The sequence below is a fragment of the Ursus maritimus genome, unplaced genomic scaffold, assembly GCF_017311325.1.
Source record: "Ursus maritimus isolate PB19 unplaced genomic scaffold, ASM1731132v1 scaffold_8, whole genome shotgun sequence".
Classification (NCBI taxonomy): Eukaryota; Metazoa; Chordata; class Mammalia; order Carnivora; family Ursidae; genus Ursus; species Ursus maritimus.
In genome coordinates, this window is record NW_024426996.1 from 41,660,932 (window position 1) to 41,682,176 (window position 21,245).

The window sequence follows — 21,245 nt, forward strand, 5'->3', positions numbered from 1 at the left end:
GTATATCCTTAGTTTTTGATGTAATGTTCCATGATTCATTATTTGCATATAGCACGCAGTGTGATTGGAGCATTTTGTCCATTTACATTCAGAGTGATTATTGATAGATATGAATTTAGTGCCTTTGTGTTACCTGTAAAGTTGATGTTTCTGGTGATGTTGTTACTTTTTCTAGTCTTTGTTGCTTTTGATCTTTCTTTCCCACTCAAAGGGAATATTTCTTGCAGGGCTGGTTTAGTAGTTACAGACTCCTTTAGTTTTTGTTTGTCTGGGAAACTCTTTATCTTTCCTTCTATTCTGAATGACAGCCTTGCTGGATAGAGTATTCTTGGATGCATGTTTTTCCCATTCAGCACATTGAATATATCATGTCACTTGCTTCTGGCCTGCCAAGTTTCTGTGGAGAGATCTGCTGTGAACCTGCTTCATAGTACCTTGTAGGTTAAGGACATTTTTCCCTTGCTGCTTTCAGGATTCTTTCCTTGTCTGTGTATTTTGTAAATTTTAATACATATGTCTTGGTGTTGGCTGGCTGTTGTTGATTTTTATGGGAGTTCTGTTTGCCTCTTGGACTTTGAAGTCTGTTTCCTTCTGCAGATTAGGGAAGTTTTCAGCTACAGTTTGCTCAAATTAACCTTCTGGCCCTTTTCTCTTTTTTCTCCTTCTGGAACTCTTATGATATGAATGTTATTATGCTTTATGTGGTCGTTGAGTTCCCAAAGTCTACGTTCATGATCCAATACTTTTTCTTTCCCTCTTCTTGTCAGCTTCATTATATTCCATAATTTTGTCTTCTGTATCACCGATTCATTCCTCTGCTTCATTCATCTTTGTTGTCATTATATCTAGTTGGTTTTGCATCTTGGCTATGGCATTTTTTTATTTCGGCCTGACTAGTTTTTATTTCTTTTATCTCTGTGGGAGTCTCTAGTGTGTCTTCTGTGGTTTTCTCAAGGCCAGCCAGCATATTTATGATTGCTGTTTTAAAATCTGGTTCAGGCATATTACTTGTATATGTTTTGATTAGATTCCTGCCATTGCCTCTTCTCGTTATTTTTTTGGGGGGGTGAATTCCTCCATCTTATCATTTTTTCTAGGTCAGTGTTTGTGTGTGTGAGTGCATGTGTTAGGAAAGCCTGTTATAGTTCCTGCTTCTGAGAGTAATGGCTATATTAAGAGGAGGTCCTATACTGTCCAGGACCTGGTGCTTCAGGAAGTGTTTCAAATGTGCACTCTGCTGTTGTGTTTTGGCTGCTCTTTCCCTCAAGTCAGTCCTCTGCAGAGTTTCTCCTTGCCTGCAGTGGGGAGTGTTTGGACCTTGTCCAGTGTGTGGCATTTTAACTAGGTGTGCTTTGGTTTGCTTATTAAAATAAGCCTGGTCCTATTTCCACTAGAGCTGAAGCTTTGCAGCACTCTATGATCAGTGGACTTGGTGCGTGCGAGGGGTTTGTGCTGGCCTTCTGGGGAAGGGCATCCTGTTCTGGTTCTCAGGCTGACTTGCTCTAGTAAGGGTGCACCTGCAGAATGCAGGGGGGTGGGGCTTGGTGTGAGTGGCTCCAGCCTCCACGGGGGGCACCGTGTCTGTCAGTGTCAATGGGTGGGGGTGGGGGGGGAATGGCGATACACAGCTCTTTCATCCCCAGAGCAGGGAGTTCATGCCTGCCACTGTTCAGGAAACCCTCACAGAAGAGCAAACAGTCTCCCCTCTTGTGTCTCTGGCTTCTGTCAGAGCCCTGACTTCACCCTGCCTGTGTCTGAGCTGTCTCTCCGCCAGGCAGTGCAGTACTCCTGTGTTTTACTTCCGGCATGCGGCTGAGGTGTGGACCTGTACTGATCTTCTGTGGGAGGGTCTTGCTGTGCTGCAGCTGGTGCCAATTTGTCCCAGAAAAAGGAGCCACAGGATTGCACAGGGGCTCAGAGTTTATGATAACGTGCAGCAAAAAATCGGCACCAAGCTTTGCTGCCTTCAGTAGGTGTTTCTGTTCCTATGCTAATGAACAGTGCAGCATGTTGGCACCTGCCAGCTCTTTTGTCCCCTGAGAAGCCATGCCACCTCTCTCAAATGCATTCTGAGAAGGGGAACTGTATCTTCCAATGCGACCCAAGTGATCCTCAAACCACGATGTCCGCTTCTGGGCCTCTGCCCTCCTTCCCCACAGGAGCACTGTGATGCCCACCAGGGTTCACCTGGGCCCACCAGCGTCTACCTGACTTCTAAAACTTCAGACTTTGAGCTCCACTGGTTGTAAAAACTTGCAGTAATCAGCTGATCTAGTTTTCCCAGTCAGTGGTTTTAGGGAAGTGTTTCTTTTGTGCAATCCCCTGCACACTGCTTTCTATTTCTCTCTCTCTCTCTCCCTCCGAGATCAAGACTCCCTCTCCTCCACAGCATCCGTGATTCTTTTCTCCCCAGAATCACATAATGCAGCTCCTACCTTCTACCATATGGCTTCTGTTTTGCTTCTAGTTCTGCAATTTGTTATCTCAGCATTCCGATCTATTTCTTGGGTGTTTGGAATGATTTGATATTTATCTAGCTATGTTCTAGGGATGAGGCAATTATAGGGTCCCCTACTGCTCTGCCATCTCAACCCATATCCTTTTTTTCATATATATGTATATTTATTTTATTTTAATTTAATTTCAGTATAGTTAACATACAGTATTAATGAGGGCTCCTACATTCTTGCTTCTGACTTTATTCTATGTGAGTAGAGGCAAGTGAAGATGTTACTTGCCTTATGGTAATGGTACTAGCATATACATTCACATATGAGCCACAGAGTAAGGCAGGATTGGTACTTTTCACATGCTGTTAACTAAACAAGTTTAGCTCTTGAAGCAATTGACTTAGGATTTCAAATCTTAAGGTTCAAAGATGTGTAGGTGTCATTTGGACCAAGTCTGAGTTTTTAACTTGATAAAATAGCACCACATTTATGGAAGTTATCTTAGATCACACAAGGAACTAGTGGAGGATGGGACCACTAGGACCCATGTCTCCAATTTCTTTTTCCCATACCCACCTCGTAAAAGACGGCATTGGGAAATAAGCCATTCTCTTATCATACTAGATCACATTCCTGTTGGCCAAAATAACTGAGTTCTGGTTGATTTTCACTCTTAAGCTTTAAAATAATATTTTAAAATTTCTGTAATAAAGGAAAAATTAAGCTCTCTGAAAATTTAACTGATACAAATTTCAGCATTTTATTTATTTCATAAAAGATTCTGAAGTTATTGTGACATTGAGAGGCCCCAAATCTTAGTCTATTTTTGAGTCCTATAAATGGCACTAACTAGATTTAAAAAATGAAGATTGAACCCTCTAAAGCCAGAGATGGGAGAAACTGTTCAGAAGAGCAGGACATTTAGTTGAAAGCCCATATCTGCTTTATCTGTCATTATAAAACATGTTAGATATACATATCCTTTGACTAAATCTAAAACATTGAATAATTGTGTTCATATAAATTTGGCATAATTCTCTGATACAATATTAAAAACAGTTCCTGGGGCACCTGGGTGGCACAGTGGTTAAGCGTCTGCCTTCAGCTCAGGGTGTGATCCCGGCGTTATGGGATCGAGCCCCACATCAGGCTCTTCTGCTATGAGCCTGCTTCTTCCTCTCCCACTCCCCCTGCTTGTGTTCCCTCTCTCTCTGGCTGTCTCTATCTCTGTCAAATAAATAAATAAAAATCTTAAAAAAAATATTAGAAACAGTTCCTGATGGAATGTTAATTATTTTTCCAATTAGGTAGGTATCATGTATTCCTTCTAGAAAATATTGAGAAAAAAATGAAGTTTGTGTAGGGTTTATATCAACCAAAATATCCTACTATCCAAAGATAACCCTTGTTAAAATGTTGGGATATTTGTGTGTGTGTGTATAACATTTTTTATTCTTATTACAATAAGAATGTGTGTTCATCATAGCGTGTTTAGAGGATATAAATAATTAGAAGAAAATGAAGATCACAATTTGAGAACCACTTCAATAAATATACCATAATTAGAAAAAAAATTATTCCTCTACCTTTGAACACTTATGATATTAGTACATAATATTTTAAGCGTATGAATTATTCTTTGGTTCTGTAAAAATAACTATCAGGTTTAAACCATAAGAAAAAATAAGTACGCTATGTTTTGACTTCTCATATTGGGAGAGTTTCGGGAAGACTGGATTAGTCAACAATTTGCAGAGGGTTTAATGAACCGTAACTTAGGAAGGACCCCTGAGTTTTGCATAGCAGGAGAAGTGAGAAACAGCCAGACTATAGGGGCTACCGAAGTTAGGGAAGAATGGTAGCATGTATAGATCACTCGTGTGTACCATGTGCCAACAAACAGCAGTCGAAAACTAAAAAGAGTTTGGAGCAGGGTTCAGAATTTGGGCACCCAGTTCAAAGAAACATTATTTTAGTGATGAGTGGATATTTATGAAAATTTTTAGTGAGTGGTGAGGGAACTGGTAGAGAAATTCAGATACTATGAGGTAATCCCAGTATCTCCATTCTCGGCGTAGTTTAAAGATATAACTCACTGAGGGACTTCTGACCCTCATTTGGATCTCAGGGTGCTTCAGTCACTAGGCTTTCACTCAGCAAGTATTTAAAGAGCAGCTCATAAGTCTGAGTGCTGAGGAGACAACCATAAACCACACATAGCAGAAATAAAATGTGTGGTTCCTTCCAGGCCTAATAAATGAATACTCTACTGGTGGTACAAGAACTCTTTCATCTTTACCACTGAAGTCATCTTATTTTTTTTATAATAGTTTTTTATTATGTTATGTTAGTCACTATACAGTATATCCTTAGTTTTTGATGTAGTGTTCCATGATTCGTTATTTGCATATAACACCCAGTGTACCATGCAATATGTGCCCTCCTTAATACCCATCACCAGCCTATCCCAGTCCCCCACCCCCCTCCCCTCTGAAGCTCTCAGTTTGTTTCCCAGAGTCCATAGTCTCTCATAGTAGAAGTCATCTTAGATGCACTCGTGTTGGCTCTTTTTTAAAAAATTAATTAATTGATTTTTAAATATTTTATTTATTTTTGTGAGAGAGAGAGAGAACAAGCAGGAGCAGAGGGAGGGGCAAAGGGAGAGGGCAGAGAGAAGCTGTGGGACTCGATCCCAGGACCCCGGGATCACGACCTGAGCTGAAGGCAGATGCTTAACCGACTGAGCCACCCAGGTGCCCCTGTTGGCTCTGTCTTAAGTCACTTTTACCGGCTTGATTTTTGTTGTTGTTAACAGTGTGGTTTTGGCAATTTCTGCCTTTTGAGTTTGAATTCTTGCTCTGTAACTTACAAAGTTATGCCATCCTGAGGGAGTTAGTTAAATTGAATCTTCTACTCTATAAATGAGCTTAATTATACCCATCTATTAAAGTTGTTGTAAGAATTAAGTGGATAATAAATGTGCAATATGAAACTTAATACCTGGTTCATCACAAGCTTTCAATAAATATTAGCTATTGTGGTGAAGATGGTGGTGGCGGTGATAAGGATTCCTTGGATTCTGGATTTGGTGTTTTCTATTCAATTAATGTGGCATGGCAAAAACAGCAGATAGAGATAGAGAGACATCAGGAAACAAAAGGTTGATTGGTTTGGAGTGGGTGGGATCAAAACAAGATGTGCCATTGTCCCACCCATTGTTGGAAGGAGGTCTCCTGAGCAATGATGGCTTTTGGAAAGATAACTTGGTTTCATGGAAAAAATATCACACTGTGTCATTAGTTTTGAATTTCAGTTTGAGTTTCTAAGTCATTTGTTATTAAAAGAATTAATACATGTGAAGTACCTAGAACAGTGCCTGGTACACAGAAGGTACTCTGTAGATGTTTCTGTCATTACAAACTGTTATTCACTCATTTAGTTTTTCCGTAATCTAACAAATATTTAGTGAGAGCCGATTTGCTGCCAAGTTGCCTGCTAGACATGCCGGATGCAGGATGAACTAGATAAACAGTTGCCATTTTGAAGATAAGGTTCTAGCAGAGAGGACATCTGCTATTCTTGGTCAGGTCTCTAAGCCCTTCTGGGTCTTAATGTCTTCATCAGTAAATTAAAGTTTGGCTGTAAAATTTTACAATAGTATCGTCCAATGACACTATTTTCCTGGCTGAATATATGCTGATTGTTTATTTATATATTAAATTTTTATTGATACCTACCATATATAGGCACTGCTAGGTGCTAGGAATATAGTAGTAACCGGAGCAGACACAGCATCTGCCCTCACGGAACATTAAGTCCAAAGCACAAGGCACAGGTTGACTAGATAATTGTGAGCTTGATTAGTGTTACAGAGGGTAAAATGCTAGGCTTGTGTTATTGATTTATGTAACAGAAACAAAATATATATATATTACTCTTGATAGAAGGGCCATTATAAAACATTAATCCAGATTTTTTTCCTCCTATTTTGTGTTTATATTGTCTTGTCTGCTTAAACAGGAGCAGTTGGACATCACGGAGACAACTTGTTAGAGAAGATCATTTCAGTGCTTCCCCAGCTTCCAGGTCACACCAACGATGTGATGGTTAACATGGTGGAGCTTACAGCACTCCAGAATGAGGAGAAAAATCAGAGTATGGTTGCACCAGGCTGTCTTGCACAATCCAAGTAAGATATACAGGTTTTTTTCCTTCTCTCATCCTTCTCTCTCTTCCCTTTTCTTTTACTCTGAGGCCAGCTCTTTTTATAGGAAGGAAGCAATGAAGAGTTGGTCCGGTTGAAAAATTCAGTGGATAACATTTAGAAAAAAGCAATTTTTCTCCCTAACTTTGAGATAACCAGACCCATTAAACAACAATAAGCCAAAAAGTATGGAAGTGTCATTTATAGGGGTATTATTTAGATGTAATATAAGTTTGTTCTGAGAATCAGTTAAGTGAGTCAATTTATACATCTCCATTCCACAGATGGTTTCACATGGATTCGAGTCCAGGCTTACTCAATTTCTTTTCCCAGTGGGCTTTTTCACATGACTAAATAATCGCCCACAAAGCTATGAACCAGTGCCATCTTTCTGTGTGTAAACAATATGCTCTGGGACATCAATGAGAGAAGTTTTCATTTCTGTGTATATTTTTCACATGCTTAGAGAAGCCATAAAAAGAAGATGGTATACTTCGTGTTATGCAGAGTTTCAAAAATAGAAGAACATTTCTCCAGAAACATGATAATGAAAAGCTAACAATAATTACCTCCTCTACTTTGTCCATCATCAGTAATTCTTGTGAGGAAAAAAAGAAAGTATTAGAAGATGGAAAAGTATCTGAGTATCTGTTTCTCTTATCTCTCTGTTTTTAATTTTTAAACAAAACAGGATCTTTTGCATTATACTTTCAAATCTTAATAGTAACAGATACATTTGGAATTTCCTATCATATCTGGAATTAGTTTTCAGCTCTTGAATTTTTCATCTTTTTTGGGGGGGGGTAGTTCATAACATTTATTGGGTGCCCAGAGTGTATGGGCCAGTGTGGGATGAAAATGGACAGTTCCGTACCGTCTTTTTTGTATACTTATACACACAATAAAAGCATAGGCCATGTGCTCACTTTCATAGCACATATACTAAAACATAGGCCTATGGGTTTGCAGCTATACAAACCCAGAGGTAGTTGTGATTGGAGATAGTTTTAGCTGTTCAGAGGGCCATTCAAAAGTTACTTATCAAGGACTTACTATGAACCTTCTCTGGACTAAGTAATATGAAAGACATAAAATAATTGAAAGTATAATTTTTGCCTTCAGCGACTACTTTTCTTATTGGGGTAGTCCTTTTTACACACTGGTTCAATTAAAATACAATAGAAATTATGTGAACTCAAGACTCAGGTGTCTGTTACAGATTATAAATCCTACAAAGTGTCAGGTCCACAAGGTCTCTGTAGATCAATGTAGGCCTTCTGGAAGTGGTGATACTTGACTTAATTATGTCTTGAAGAATTTAGAAAAAGAAAAGGGCTAACATGAGTATAGGTATGGAAAAGAGAATGGTCAGGGCCTGATAGGATGGGGTGTGAGGAAGAAAGACCACCACACTAGACCCCCAGTGCCATCAGCAAAAAACTAATGTTTTTCAGGACTTACCACATGCCAAGGGCACTTCCGGGCATTTTACATTTGGGAAGTCATTTAAGTTTTATGATAACCTAGCGAGGTAGGTGTTGTTATTCCCCCATTTTACCAGTAAGGAAACTGAGGCAAAGAGACCATAAGTAACATAGTTAGTAGGAGGTGGACCTAGAATTTGAGCCCAGAGTGTTTGGCTTCAGAGCTGCGGTCTTAATTTCAGTGCTATCTGTGTAGGGGCCAGAGAGGAGCTAGGCTTATACATAAATTTAAAGAGACAGAGACAAAAATGAAGTTACTTGATGATTTAATTTCAAGAGTCCTATTCATTCAACATAGCAGTTACACTGGCAACACAGATCAATTTTGGCTAATTTGAGCAAAAAAAAGCGTTTATTAAAGAGATTGAACATTAACACGATCAAAGGAAGAACTCTTTTTTTTTTTCTCAAGGAAGAACTCTTAATCAGATTTTGGAAAGGACCACACAGTTCCAAGGGTCTAGAACTTAGGAAAAGCCTCTTCAAGGCCTTGACATCAGAGAGACTGAATTTTAACTGTTTTTGGTCATGAGTCATTCTGTTTAAGCTTTAGATTCTAAGGGAAAATGTGAGATTGGCCTCACTTGGGCCTTGTGCCAACCCTCTGCCCAGTGGGGATTGGGAGCAGTTCATACTGGTTGAGAATTGTGCCAAGACTGTATGCCCTGGTGGAGGGGTAGTCCTTCAAAAGAAAATGGAAACATTTATCAAAAGAAGGTCAAAGGGCTGCTGGGCAGGCAGAAGCAATAGATGCCCTTTAATAATTATAACACACACTTACATAGCACTTACTGTGTAACAGGCGTTGTTCTGATCACTTTCTATATAGTGACTTCTCTGTGAGGGGGTTCTATTACCATCCCCTTTTATAGAGAAGGAAGGAGATTGAGTGACATGCCTAAGGTGGCACAGACAGTTGGAAGGGGCGGGGCTTGTATTTGAACCCAGCAGTCTGGCTGTAAAGTCAGTGCTTACTGTTACTCTATGCTGACTCCTCAGAAGCCAAGGTACTTACAGAAAAACCAAGTGAGCCCCCCAGAGAAATTTGCAAGAAGAGAAAAGAGTTGAATCCAGCATTAATGAGCAGGGACGAAACAAATTCTGACAAGTGTAGCAGGACAAATGTAAAGAATCTCTTAGATCTACAAGTTATATTGTGATTATGACCAATTTATTTAACTTTGATTCCCCAGCACTCATTCTATCCCAAGTTTAGTCCAAAGCTTGAACCAAACCAGCCTTAGAATCCCATTTCCCTTGCCAGTGATGGTTTAGAAATGGGGAGGTGACGAGAGAGAAAGTCATCTTAGGGCTTCTTGATCAGGTTTCTTTGCTTCTGAAAAGAGACTCAAGAAAGAGACGTGCTTTCCCCTCTTCCTCCCCTCTTCCTCCAACTCCCAGGACTGATTAAGTCCTGAAAGTGCTGAGGCATTCTGCTTACAACCTGAAGTTGCAGCTGATACGTGGAAGGTGGCATGGCCACAGGTGCCCCAGGGGAGAGCAGTGATGGGATAATATGCCTGGATCCCATGTTATGTAGGAGAGTATACTTCCTCATTGTTCAAGCCAAATCGAGTCTCTTTTCTATTACTTGCAATCGAAGGCATCCTAACTGATATCTTTTCTGTACCTCATTATTTCATCTATAAAATAAGGGCATTGGCCTAAATGACTTCCTCCAAGGCTCTTGGTTTTTAAAATAAAAATTCTTCCTTTTTAAAAAAAATTTTAATTTTTTTTAAAGATTTTATTTATTTATTTGAGAGAGAGAGAGAGAGAGCAAGCACAAGCGGGGTAAGGGGCAGAGGGAGAAGGAGACTCCCCGCTGAGCAGGGAGACTGATGTGGGACTCGATCCTGGGATCCTGGGATCCTGGGATGATGACCTGACCCAAAGGCTGCCGATTAACCGACTGAGCCACCCAGGCGCCCAATAAAAGTTCTTCCTAACTGAGTCCTTGCTATAACTCAGCTCTGCTTCTGAGCACTTACAATCAAATTCATTTGTGTGTGTGTGTATTTTATATATATATATAACATTTATATTAATATATATAACATTTATACTAATATATATATATAATATTTATATTAATATATGTATATATTAACCCCCCAGTCTTTACTTTCATTGGATGCCTTTTCTTCTTATTTGTGAGTATTGTCATAGAATATGAGTTTTGAGAGCCATCGAAGTATGAGGGTGTGGTCATAAATGTCAAAGGTATTGATGAATTCTAGCAGGATCTGAATAAAGAAAACGTTCACGAGAGCAGGTTTGGTGACATAGGAGGACTAGGAGTCAGGTTGGAGAGATAGGTGGTGAGAAAGTGACAAGCAAATAAAGGTTTTATACGCAACTAATGAATCATCAAACTTTACATCAAAAACCAGGGATGTATCGTATGGTGACTAACATAATATAATTAAAAAATATGATTATAAAAAAATAAAGCAATAAAGAAAAAAATTAGGTAGTTTCTTTACAATTGCTTGGAATACTGAGAGAATTGTGCCAATCAATTTCTCTGCAAAAGGGGAATTGAAATAAATTACAACTTTTGTAGTATAAACTGTACTTCCATCAAGATAATAACAAACACTACTACCTCCTACAGCACCCCCCAAAACTTCTCAGGGAAAGGAATGTGAGGATAAAAAAATTAGTACTAAAATGAAAACAGATGAGTGCTTGGCAATAAACAATGTGCCTACAATGGGATAATCTTTAGAAAGCAAGCCTCTAACTATGATATAATCCTTGATAATCAAAATTTACTGCTAATATAATTTTTATAAAAGGCAGTGTATAATCCTAGCAATTAAAGTTACTGCCAATGCAATGAGAAATTGATAACTTTAAATGCATTATAACTTGGCTTTCCAGTCCTTGTCCATTGGTCCCTGGATTACGTGGAATCTTTTGTCCAAGAAGGAGACAGAATCTTTTCTGTTCTTATGTTTTCCTTCTGTTGAAATGGGTTTCTATTCTCGCCCAGGCTCCATTCTCTCTAGCTTATTACTCTTTCCGTTCCACGAGTACACTACACCTGATGCCCCAGCTGCATTTGCTATGTCTGGCTTGCTGCCCCTGACTCTGGCCTAACCCAGCACCCACATCACTGCTGGTTCTGCTCAGTCCAGTGCCCACTTCTCCCAAATCTCCCCATATGCCTTCAGGTCTTTCTCCCATCTTAGCACTTCCTATTTCCCTTCCCTGTTTTACTGATTTTCTCCTTTGCACTTTCTAATATATGTATTTATGTTGTATTTTTGTGTCTTCCTTTCCTAAAGGGCTATAAAGAAAACCCACTGCTAGAAAGTTCCCCCAGAGGAGGGATATTTGTCTGTTTTATTCACTGTGATGTCCCCAGTGCCTAGAACGATACCTGGCACTCAAGGGATATTTGTTGAAGTGATAAGGGCAGGATCCGTGTATGGAATGAGGCTGCTGAATTAAGAGAGGGTGAAGCCAAATCCGAGCATAGGAGAGATTAGTTTGCAGATGTCTAGATTCTAATTATTGAATATATGAAATGCTCTCATTGTTTTGGCAAAACATAGCAAAATTGGCCAGGCAATTCTACTTGTAGGACTTCTTTCATGGATGTATTCTGCACACATGTAGAATGATATATTACATTCATTCATCACTAATTTGTAATTGCAAATGGAAATGATTGCACTGTCAGTTCAGTAAATTGTGTTACACATGTGATGGAATTTCAAATATCTGTTGAAATAGAATGAAGAACGAAGTTGTTTATATACTGATAAGCAGTGAGCTTGATGACATATTTCAAATGAAAAAACTTGAGGCATAACATGCCTATTTGTACAAAAGGGTGAAATATACACATGTATAGGGAACTGATGATGCTGGCTATCTCTGTAGACTGATGCTGTGGTCTGGGGGCACACCGAGGAGTTAGAGAAATGAATAAAGACCGAGGAAGGAGGGACATATCCTACTCTGTATACCAGTTTGTGTGCTTTGAATTTTCAATCCTGTGAATGTATTTCCTATTAAAAATAAATAGAAACTAGATGTAAATAAAATCACTATTTTCTTCTTAAGCTAATTTAAGATGGGATTCTGTGCTCCTAGGGAGGAAAGTAGCTGTCTCTTATTTTGGAACCTCTGCGATGCTTTTCTCCTTCTACGTTGTCTTCCCTCCTCAACAAACCATCCTTTCCTTTAAAACTTCTTATTAAAATGCCAAAACCCGGGGAGCCTGGGTGGCTCAGTCGGTTAAGTGTCTGCCTTCAGCTCAGGTCATGATCCCAGGGTCCCGAGATCAAGTCTTGCATGGGGTTCCCTGCTCAGCAGGGAAACTGCTTTTCTCTCTCCCTCTGTCTGACACTCCCCCTGCTTGTGTTCTTTATTTCTATCAAATAAATAAATAAAATCTTTAAAAAAATTCCAAAACCCTGCACTGTAATTATTTGTTACATGTTCTGTCTCCCCTAGTAGATTGTAAATTCCTTGAAGGTAGTAACTGTGCTGGAACTCTTAAGAGGTATTAGTAAATTGAATAAAAAATGAATAAATGAATGTCTTTTTTTTTTTTTTTTAAGTATTGTGAGAGAGAGGGAGAGAGTACACACAGGCAGAGGCAAAGGGAGAAGCAGACTCCCTGCTGAGCAGGGAGCCTGACATGGGACTCGATCCCAGGACCTGGAGATCATGACCTGAGCCAAAGGCAGACTCCTAACTGACTGAGCCACCCAGGCACCCTATGAATAAGTCTTAATAATAGGTTGAGACCAAGTTTAAAAATGATTATGTCAATCCATGAAAAGCCTTATCTACTTAACTTTAGCACTTAAGCCACTGTCTAGCATTGTTGATTGATATCTATCTAATCTATTTTATTTCTTCCTTTTAGTTTCTTCTTTGTACTTTACTCCAAATTTACCTCATTGTCTAGGTCACTGAGAAGGAAGGAGGGTAACACTGAGGGCATGAATTTTGTTAGGCATTATGCTAGGTATTTTAAAATGTGTTATTTCACTTAATTCTGTTAAATAGCAAAACTTCAATAAGTAAATTTTAAAGAACTATTTTTTAAGGCACGAGGGGCAGAGGGAGAGGGTGTGAGAGAGAATCTTAAGCAGGCTCCACACCCAGCTTGGAGCCTGATGCGGGGCTTGATCTCACAACTCTGTGATCAGGAGATCATGATGTGAGCTGAAATTAAGAGTTGGACTCTTAACCGATTAAGCCACCGAGGCACCCTTTAAAGAACTATTGATTTTATTATGGATTCATGAATTGGGCAACATCCTGTCTAGCAAGTGGAGGGGAGCTCCAAAGGGCTATAGAAAAGGAAAGATTTTAAAAGGTAGAGAGGGAGTAGGAAAAGGAAATTATTAGCAAAGAATCCATTGATTTAGGTGAGGTCACCCTCCTAAGGGGAAAAGAAGAGGTCTGTCAGTATTTCCTAGTGCTCACTAGGAAATTTCCATGTTGACTGATTAAAGGTTATATTTCTGAGGGGTTGGAACTGCAGTTAAGTTTGGTATTAAGTCTTGATTTACCGACTTAAGACATTAACCTAAGTGATGCCATTTTGGGCCTGTAGTTTTTCTTTTAACAATTCTGAAAGCAGCTCTACAAGGTGGATATTATTATTATTTTTTATTTCAATAGAAGTTTTAAGAAAGAGACTTAAGTAACTTGCCCTAAGCCCAAGTTTCCCTAAGTGATTGAATTAGGTCATTTAACAAAATTATTTTTTAATTCCAGGGCATATTTCTTTTCCAATGTATTGTGACTCTGATACATGCTTACTTGAATGGATGTATAAATAAACCATAAATTTGGAAATAGTTGGTATTCTAGTTTATAAAAAGCAATATTTTAAGTCCCGTTTTCTTGTTAGTTTTTATTTTGGAGGTAGGGATTTTTTTCCCTAGACTATACAACAATGAAAAAAATGGAGTAGATTTTATGGAATAAGAGACAAATGACACAGTGGTTTCAGCCTAAGCAATGATGAGCCAATTCGTTGTTAACTTTTGCAATGTCAAATAACGTGATAATGATGTATATCAAATTCACTAGGCCCTTTAAGTCAAAAATTGTTAAATCACCTCTTAATAGCCATACGTTTATCTCCTCTTTCCTTGGTTTGCAAGTACCAATTAAATATTACTATTAGAGACCACATTTTCAGAGGGAGTAAAGGTAATTTTTCTTAGAGCAGAGGCAGCGGTACTAGTCTGATTTTAAGTTTACCTTCAGATAGAATGACTGAACTTGTATGTGAATATTATGTAAAGTATATTTAGTGTCGAGGTTGAGGTGGAGAGCCAGCACACAAGAGGTTGTGTTACCACATAGCAGTGTTGTGAATGACCTAGGCACTGGGACAGACTATGGGCATCTCCTTAGCCTGTACCAAAAAATAAATGTTACGAAAAAACACTATTCAGGGTGCCTGGCTGGCTCAGTTGGTAGAGCATCTGACTCTTGATCTCAGTGTCGTGAATTCAAGCCCCACATTGGGCATGGAGCCTACTTTTAAAACAAAGACAAACACTCCCCCCCCCCAAACACAATAAACTGTTCAAGTAAACATTGCAGATTGACTAGGAGAAAGACCTACCTCTTCTTAGCATACAACTTGCTATATTTAACTTCTTTTGGGGAATTCTAAAGATCATCTGGTCTTAGTTACAGGTTTAGAAAAAAGAATTAATGAAAAATTTGTAGATAGTGGGGTGAAATAAAGCACGGTTCTTTTCTGAAAATGAGAGGATAAATGTATCTCCTAAGAAATAGTTAAATAATTTAATATACCAGAGACATTTAAGTTATATTTCTTGATAAAGAATTATGTTTAGTAGTTATGTTTTTGAGAATTCTTCTGTTTTAATGTGTATTTTAAAAAAAGAATTTTTGAAGGTAGAAATTATTTTTCTATAATTGCTGACATATTGCAACTCTGTCATGGTATCTGTTAGTTAAGGAATGTGCAGGCAATCCCCAGAATCTTTTTCATATTGAAAAATTTAAAGTGGCTTTGTGGTCTCTGTGTTGTGAGAACACTGAACTCTGGGTCATTGTGGTCTTGCAATCCATAATTTAAATGGAAACTATGTCTCCTTTAGAAAAAGCTAAGAATTCTCTGAAGTCAGTTAAAACAGAGAAGGAGGAATGGAAAGACTGATTACATTTGAATGACAAATTCCTGATTAGGTTGATGTTTACTGCCAAGCAAAAGTCGACAAGTCAAAACACCTAACTCCTCATGAGTTAACCAATCACAGCCATTATTGGGGTGCTTCTAAATCTTAGGTTGTATAGACTAGAGTGTATTCAGTAGCATGGCAGAACTTTCCTACACTTCTGGCTACAGCTTCTCTACTCTGTTGCCGGCTGGTATTCTTGCCTGAGGGTACCTTTCTTTTCTTTTACTTTTGCCTTCTAATGACCATGTCACACAGGGATAGTGACTGGTGGTAGGGTGGCTGGGATCAACAGGGTAGGGGTAGTTGCCCTTCTTCTAGGAAGAAGAAAATAAGAATGAGATGGTTTTAGCATAAAGAAGGCATTTTGGGGTCCAAGGCAGGAGAGGTCTGAAATCGAGGAAGCTCATTTGGGTAAAAATTGAGGAAGTTCATCATAGATGAAAATAGGAAAGTGAATTGTCTAAGCATGTAAATGTGTGTTGTAGTTTATTTACAATGTTTATTAATTGATTACTGTGTGATAGGCACTTATGAAGACAAGATCTCTGTTGTCATGGAATTTTTTCTAAGAGGGGGGAGACAACAAATGGATAAACAAGTGGATATATGGTGTCAGCCAGGGATAAGTGCTATGAAGCAAATAAAGCAAGGCAAGGGGATCAAGAGCGACTAAGGATTTGGGGTGGTGAGGAAGTGTATGGAGGACATAGAAAAGGTCTTTCTGAGATGTCTTTCAAACAGAGACTTCAGGGAAATAAATTATAAGCCTTGTAGGTATATAGATCTAGAACATTCCATTCTAAGGAAAGGATTAGTTGTTCAAAGATAACTTGTGATGTTAATTTGTTTTCCCCTCGTGACTAATGATGTTGAACATCTTTTCCTGTACTTCTGTTCCGTCTGCATATTCTCTATTTTTTTGACAAGTAATCAAAGTACTGTATTTTTCTCTCTATATTTCTATCATATTACATATAATAGTATAATTAATAAAAAGATATAGGTTTTTCTTCTTTCCAAGTTTTTATTTAAATTCCAGTTATTTGGAATGCCTGGGTGGCTCAGTTGGTTAAGCATCTGCGTTTGGCTCAGGTCACAGTCCCTGGGTCCTGGTATCGAGTCCCACATTGGGCTCCTTGCTTAGCAGGTAGCCTGCTTCTTTCTCCCTCTGCCTGCCGCTCCCCCTGCTTGTGCTTGTTCTCTCTCTCTCCCCCTCTCTGAGAAATAAATGAAAATCTTAAAAAAAATAAATTCCAATTAGTTAACATACAGTATATTAGTTTCAGGTGTAGAATTTAGTGATTCATCACTTATATAAACCACCCAGAGCTCATCACAATAACTGCCCTCCTTACTACCCATCAGCTATTTATCCCCAAACCTCCCCTCCAGCAATCCTCAGTTTGTTCTGTATAGTTGAGAGTCTGTTTCTTGGTTTGTGTTTCTTTCCCTTTTTTCCCCTTATGTTAATTTGTTTTGTTTCTTAAATTCCACAGATGAGTGAAATCATATGGTATTTGTCTTTCTCTGACTGACTTATTTATTAGCTTAGCATAATACTCTTTAGCTCCATCCACATCATTGCAAATGGTAAGATTTCATTCTTTTTGATGGCTGAGTAATATTTCATGTGTGTGACCATATATGTATAAATATATACACACCACATCCTCTTTATCCATTCATCAGTTGATGGACATTTGGGTTCTTACCATAATTTTGGCTACTGCTGATAATGCTGCTATAAATATCAGGGAGCATGTATCCCTTTGAATTAGTATTTTTGTGTCCGTTGGGTAAATACCTAGTGGTGCAATTGCTGGATTGTAGGGTAGTTCTACTTTTAACTTTTTGAGGAACCTCCATACTGTTTTCCAGAGTGGCTGCACCAGTTTGCATTCCTACAGTGCAAGAGGGTTCCCCTTCACATCCTTTCCAACACGTGTTGTTTCTTGTGTTGTTAATTTTAGCCATTATGACTGGTGCGAGGTGGTAGTTCACTATAGTTTTGATTTGTATTTCCATGATGATGAGTGATGTTGAGCATCTTTTCATGTGTCTGTTAGCCAACTATAAGTCTTCTTTGGAAAAATGTCTATTCATGTCTTTTGCCCATTTTTAAACTGGATTATTTGTTTTTTGGGTGTTGAATATTGTAAGTTCTTTATATATTTTGGATACTAACCATTTATCAGATATATCACTTGCAAATATCTTCTCTCGTTCTGTAGGTTGCCTTTTAGTTTTATTGATTGTTTCTTTTACTGTGCTGAAGTTTTTCTCTTGGTGAAGTCCCAGTAGTTCATTTTTGGTTTTGTTTTCCTTGTCTCAGGAAACATATCTAGCAAGAACTTAATATGGCCGACATCAAAGAGGTTGCTGCCTGTGTTCTTCTCTAGGATTTTAATGGTTTCCTGTCTCACATTTAGGTCTTTAAATCCATTTTGAATTTATTTTTGTGTATGGTGTAAGAAAGTGGTCCAGTTTCATTCTTCTGCATGTCGCTGTCCAATTTTCCCAACACCATTTGGTGAAGAGGCTGTCTTTTTTCCATTGGATATTCTTTCCTGCTTTGTTGAAGATTGTTGAAGATTAGTTGTGGGTCCATTTCTGGGTTCTCTGTTCTGTTCCAGTGACCTATGTGCCTGTTTTTGAGCCAGTAACATATTGTCTTGATCACTACAACTTTGTAATATAACTTGAAGTCTGGAATTATGATGCCTCCAGCTTTTTCTTTTTTCAGGATTGCTTTGGCTATTCAGGGTCTTTTCTGGTTCCGTGCAAATTTTAGGATTATTTGTTTTAGCTCTGTGAAAAATGCTGATGGTGTTTTGAGAGGGATTACATTAAATGTGTAGATTGCTTTGGGCAGTATAGACATCTTAACAATATTTGTTCTTCCAATCTATGAGCATGGAATGTTTTTCCATTTCTTTGTATCATCTTCAATTTCTTTCATGAGCGTTTTATAGTTTTCAAAATACAGATCTTTTATCTCTTTGGTTAGGTTTATTCCTAGGTATCTTATGGTTTCTGGTGCGTTTGTAAATAGGATTGATTCCTTGTTTTCTCTTTCTGCTTCTTTATTACTGGTGTGAAGAAATGCAACAGATTTCTCTATGTTGGTTTTGTATTCTGTGACTTTGCTGAATTCATGTATCAGTTCTAACAATTTTTTTGGTGGACTGTTTTGGGTTTTCTACATAGAGTGTCATATCATCTGCAAATAGTGGAAGTTTGAATTCTTCCTTGCTGATTTGGATGCCTTTTATTTCTTTATTGTTTAATTGGTGAGGCTAGGACTTCCAGTACTACTTTAAATAGCAGTGATGAGAGTGGGCATCCCTATCTTTTTCCTACCCATAGAGGAAAAGCTCTGTTTTTCCTCATTGAGAATGATATTAGCTGTGGGTTTTTCACATATGGCCTTTATTATTTTGAGGTATGTTTCCTCTATCCATACTTTCTTGAGGACTTTTTTCATGAATGGATGTTGTATTTTGTCAAATGCTTTTTCTGCATCTATTGGAAGGATTATAGAGTTCTTATCCTTTCTTTTATTAATCTGGTGTATCATGCTGATTGATTTGCAAATATCAAACCACCCTTGCAGCCCAGGAATAAATCCCACTTGATTGTGGTGAATGATTTTTTAAATGTATTTTCGGATTTGTTTTTTTAGTATTCTGTTGAGTTTCTGCATCCATGTTCATCAGGGATATTGGCCTGTAATTCTCTTTTTTAGTGGAATCTTTGTCTGGTTTTACAATCAGGGTAATGCTAGCCTCATAGAATGAGTTTGGAAAATTTCATTTCTATTTTTTGGAACAGTTTGAGAACAATAAGTGTTAACTTTTCTTTAAATGTTTGGTAGAATTCATCTGTGAACCCATCCGGCCCTCGACTTCTGTTTGTTGGGAGATTTTTGATTACTGATTCAATTTCTTTGCTGGTTATTAGTCTGTTCAAGTTTTTTATTTCTTCTGTTTCAGTTTCGGTGGTTCCTGTTTCTAGGAATTTATCCATTTCTTCCAGTCGTCCAATTTGTTGGTATATCGCTTTTCATAATATTCACTTTTAATTGTTTGTATTATTACGGTGTTGGTTGTTACTTCTCCTCTCTCATTTGTGACTTAATTGTTTGGGCCCTTTCTTCTTTTTTTTAAGTATGGGGAAGTGTTTATCAATTTTATTATTTTTTTTTCAAAAAATAAACCAACTCCTGGTTTCATGGATCTGTTCTATTGTTTTTTAGTTTCTATATCATTTATTTCTGCTCTAAGAAAGAAGTTAGCTGCTTCTGCTGGCTTTAGCCTTTGTTTGTTTTTCTTTTTCTAGCTCCTTTGGGTGTAAGGTTGGGTTGTTTGAGATTTTTCTTGTTTCTTAAGGTAGGCCTGTATTGCTGTTTACTTAGGACTGCTTTTGCTGCATCCCAAACATTTTGGTCTGTTGTGTGTTCATTTTCATATGCTTCTATGTATGTTTTAATTTCTTCCTTGATTTCCTGGTTGATCCATTCATTCTTTAGTTGCGTGTTGTTTAACCTACCTGTATTTGTGGTCTTTCTAATTTTTATTTATTTATTTATTTTTTTGTGGTTGACTTCTAGTTTCATAGCATTGTGAATAGAAAGTATGTTTGGTATGATCTCAATCTTTTTGTACTTGTTGAGGCCTAAGCCAGTACGTGATCTATTCTAGAGAATGTCCCATGTGCACTTGAAAAGAATGTGTATTCTGCTGCTTTAGGATGAAATGTTCGGCATATATCTATTGACTCCATCTGGTACAGTGTGTCATTCAAAGCTTTTGTTTCCTTGTTGATCTTCTGCTTAGATGATCTGTCCATTGCTGTAAGTAGGATGTTAAAGTCCCCGACTATTATTGTATTATCATCAATGAGATTCTTTATGGTTTTATTAATTGTTTTTTGTATTTTGGTGGTCCCATGGTTGGAGTGTAAATATTACAATTGTTAGATATTCTTGTTGGAGAGTCCCCTTTATTATGATACAGTATCTTTTTTAAAAATCTCTTGTTACAGTCTTTAGTTTAAAATCTAGTTTGTCTGATGTAAGTATTACTACTCTGGCTTTCTTTTGACGTCCATTTGCCTGATAAATGTTTCTTCATCCCCTCACTTTCAATATGCAGGTGTTTTTAGGTCTAAAATGAGTCTCTTGTAGGCAGCATATAGATGGGTCTTGTTTTTTGTATCCATTTTGACATCCTATATCTTTTGATTGGTGTGTTTAGTCCATTTACATTCAGAGTAATTATTGATAGATATGTATTTAGTGCCATTTTATTACATGTTTTATTACTGTTTCTGGAGATTTTTTTTTTTTTTCTGTTCCTTTCTAGCCTTTCTTGCTTTTGGTCTTTCTTTCCTACTTAAAGAGTGCCATTTAGGCACTGGAGGAGATAATGCTAAGTGAAATAAGTCAAGCAGAGAAAGACAACTATCATATGATTTCTCTCATCTATGGAACATAAGAACTAGAATGATCAGTAGGGGAAGAAAGGGATAAAGAAAGGGGGGGGTAATCAGAAGGGGGAATGAAACATGAGAGACTATGGACTCTGAGAAACAAACTGAGGGCTACAGAGGGGAGGGGGGTGGGGGAATGGGATAGACTGGTGATGGGTAGTAAGGAGGGCACGTATTGCATGGTGCACTGGGTGTTATACACAACTAATGAATCATTGAGCCTTATATCGGAAACCGGGGATGGACCGTATGGTGACTAACATAATATAATAAAAAATAATTATAAAGAGTGCCATTTAATATTTCGTGCAGGGCTGGTTTAGTTGTCACGAACTTCTCTAGTTTTTGTTTGTCTGGAACATTCCTTATCTGTCTTCCTATTCGAAATGACAGCCTTACTGGTTAGAGTATTCTTGGCTGC

The 21,245-nt window shown here is 38.0% G+C and overlaps 1 protein-coding gene across 1 annotated transcript in view; it reads left to right on the top strand.

Moving 5' to 3' along the window:
* Window positions 1-21,245, top strand: part of SCFD2 (sec1 family domain containing 2) — a 431,339-nt gene that overhangs the window by 12,017 nt on the left and 398,077 nt on the right. Inside the window, exon 2 of the mRNA XM_008701475.2 lies at window positions 6,471-6,639. Coding sequence (XP_008699697.2) covers window positions 6,471-6,639 — 169 coding nt within the window. The remainder of the gene's footprint in view (window positions 1-6,470; window positions 6,640-21,245) is intronic.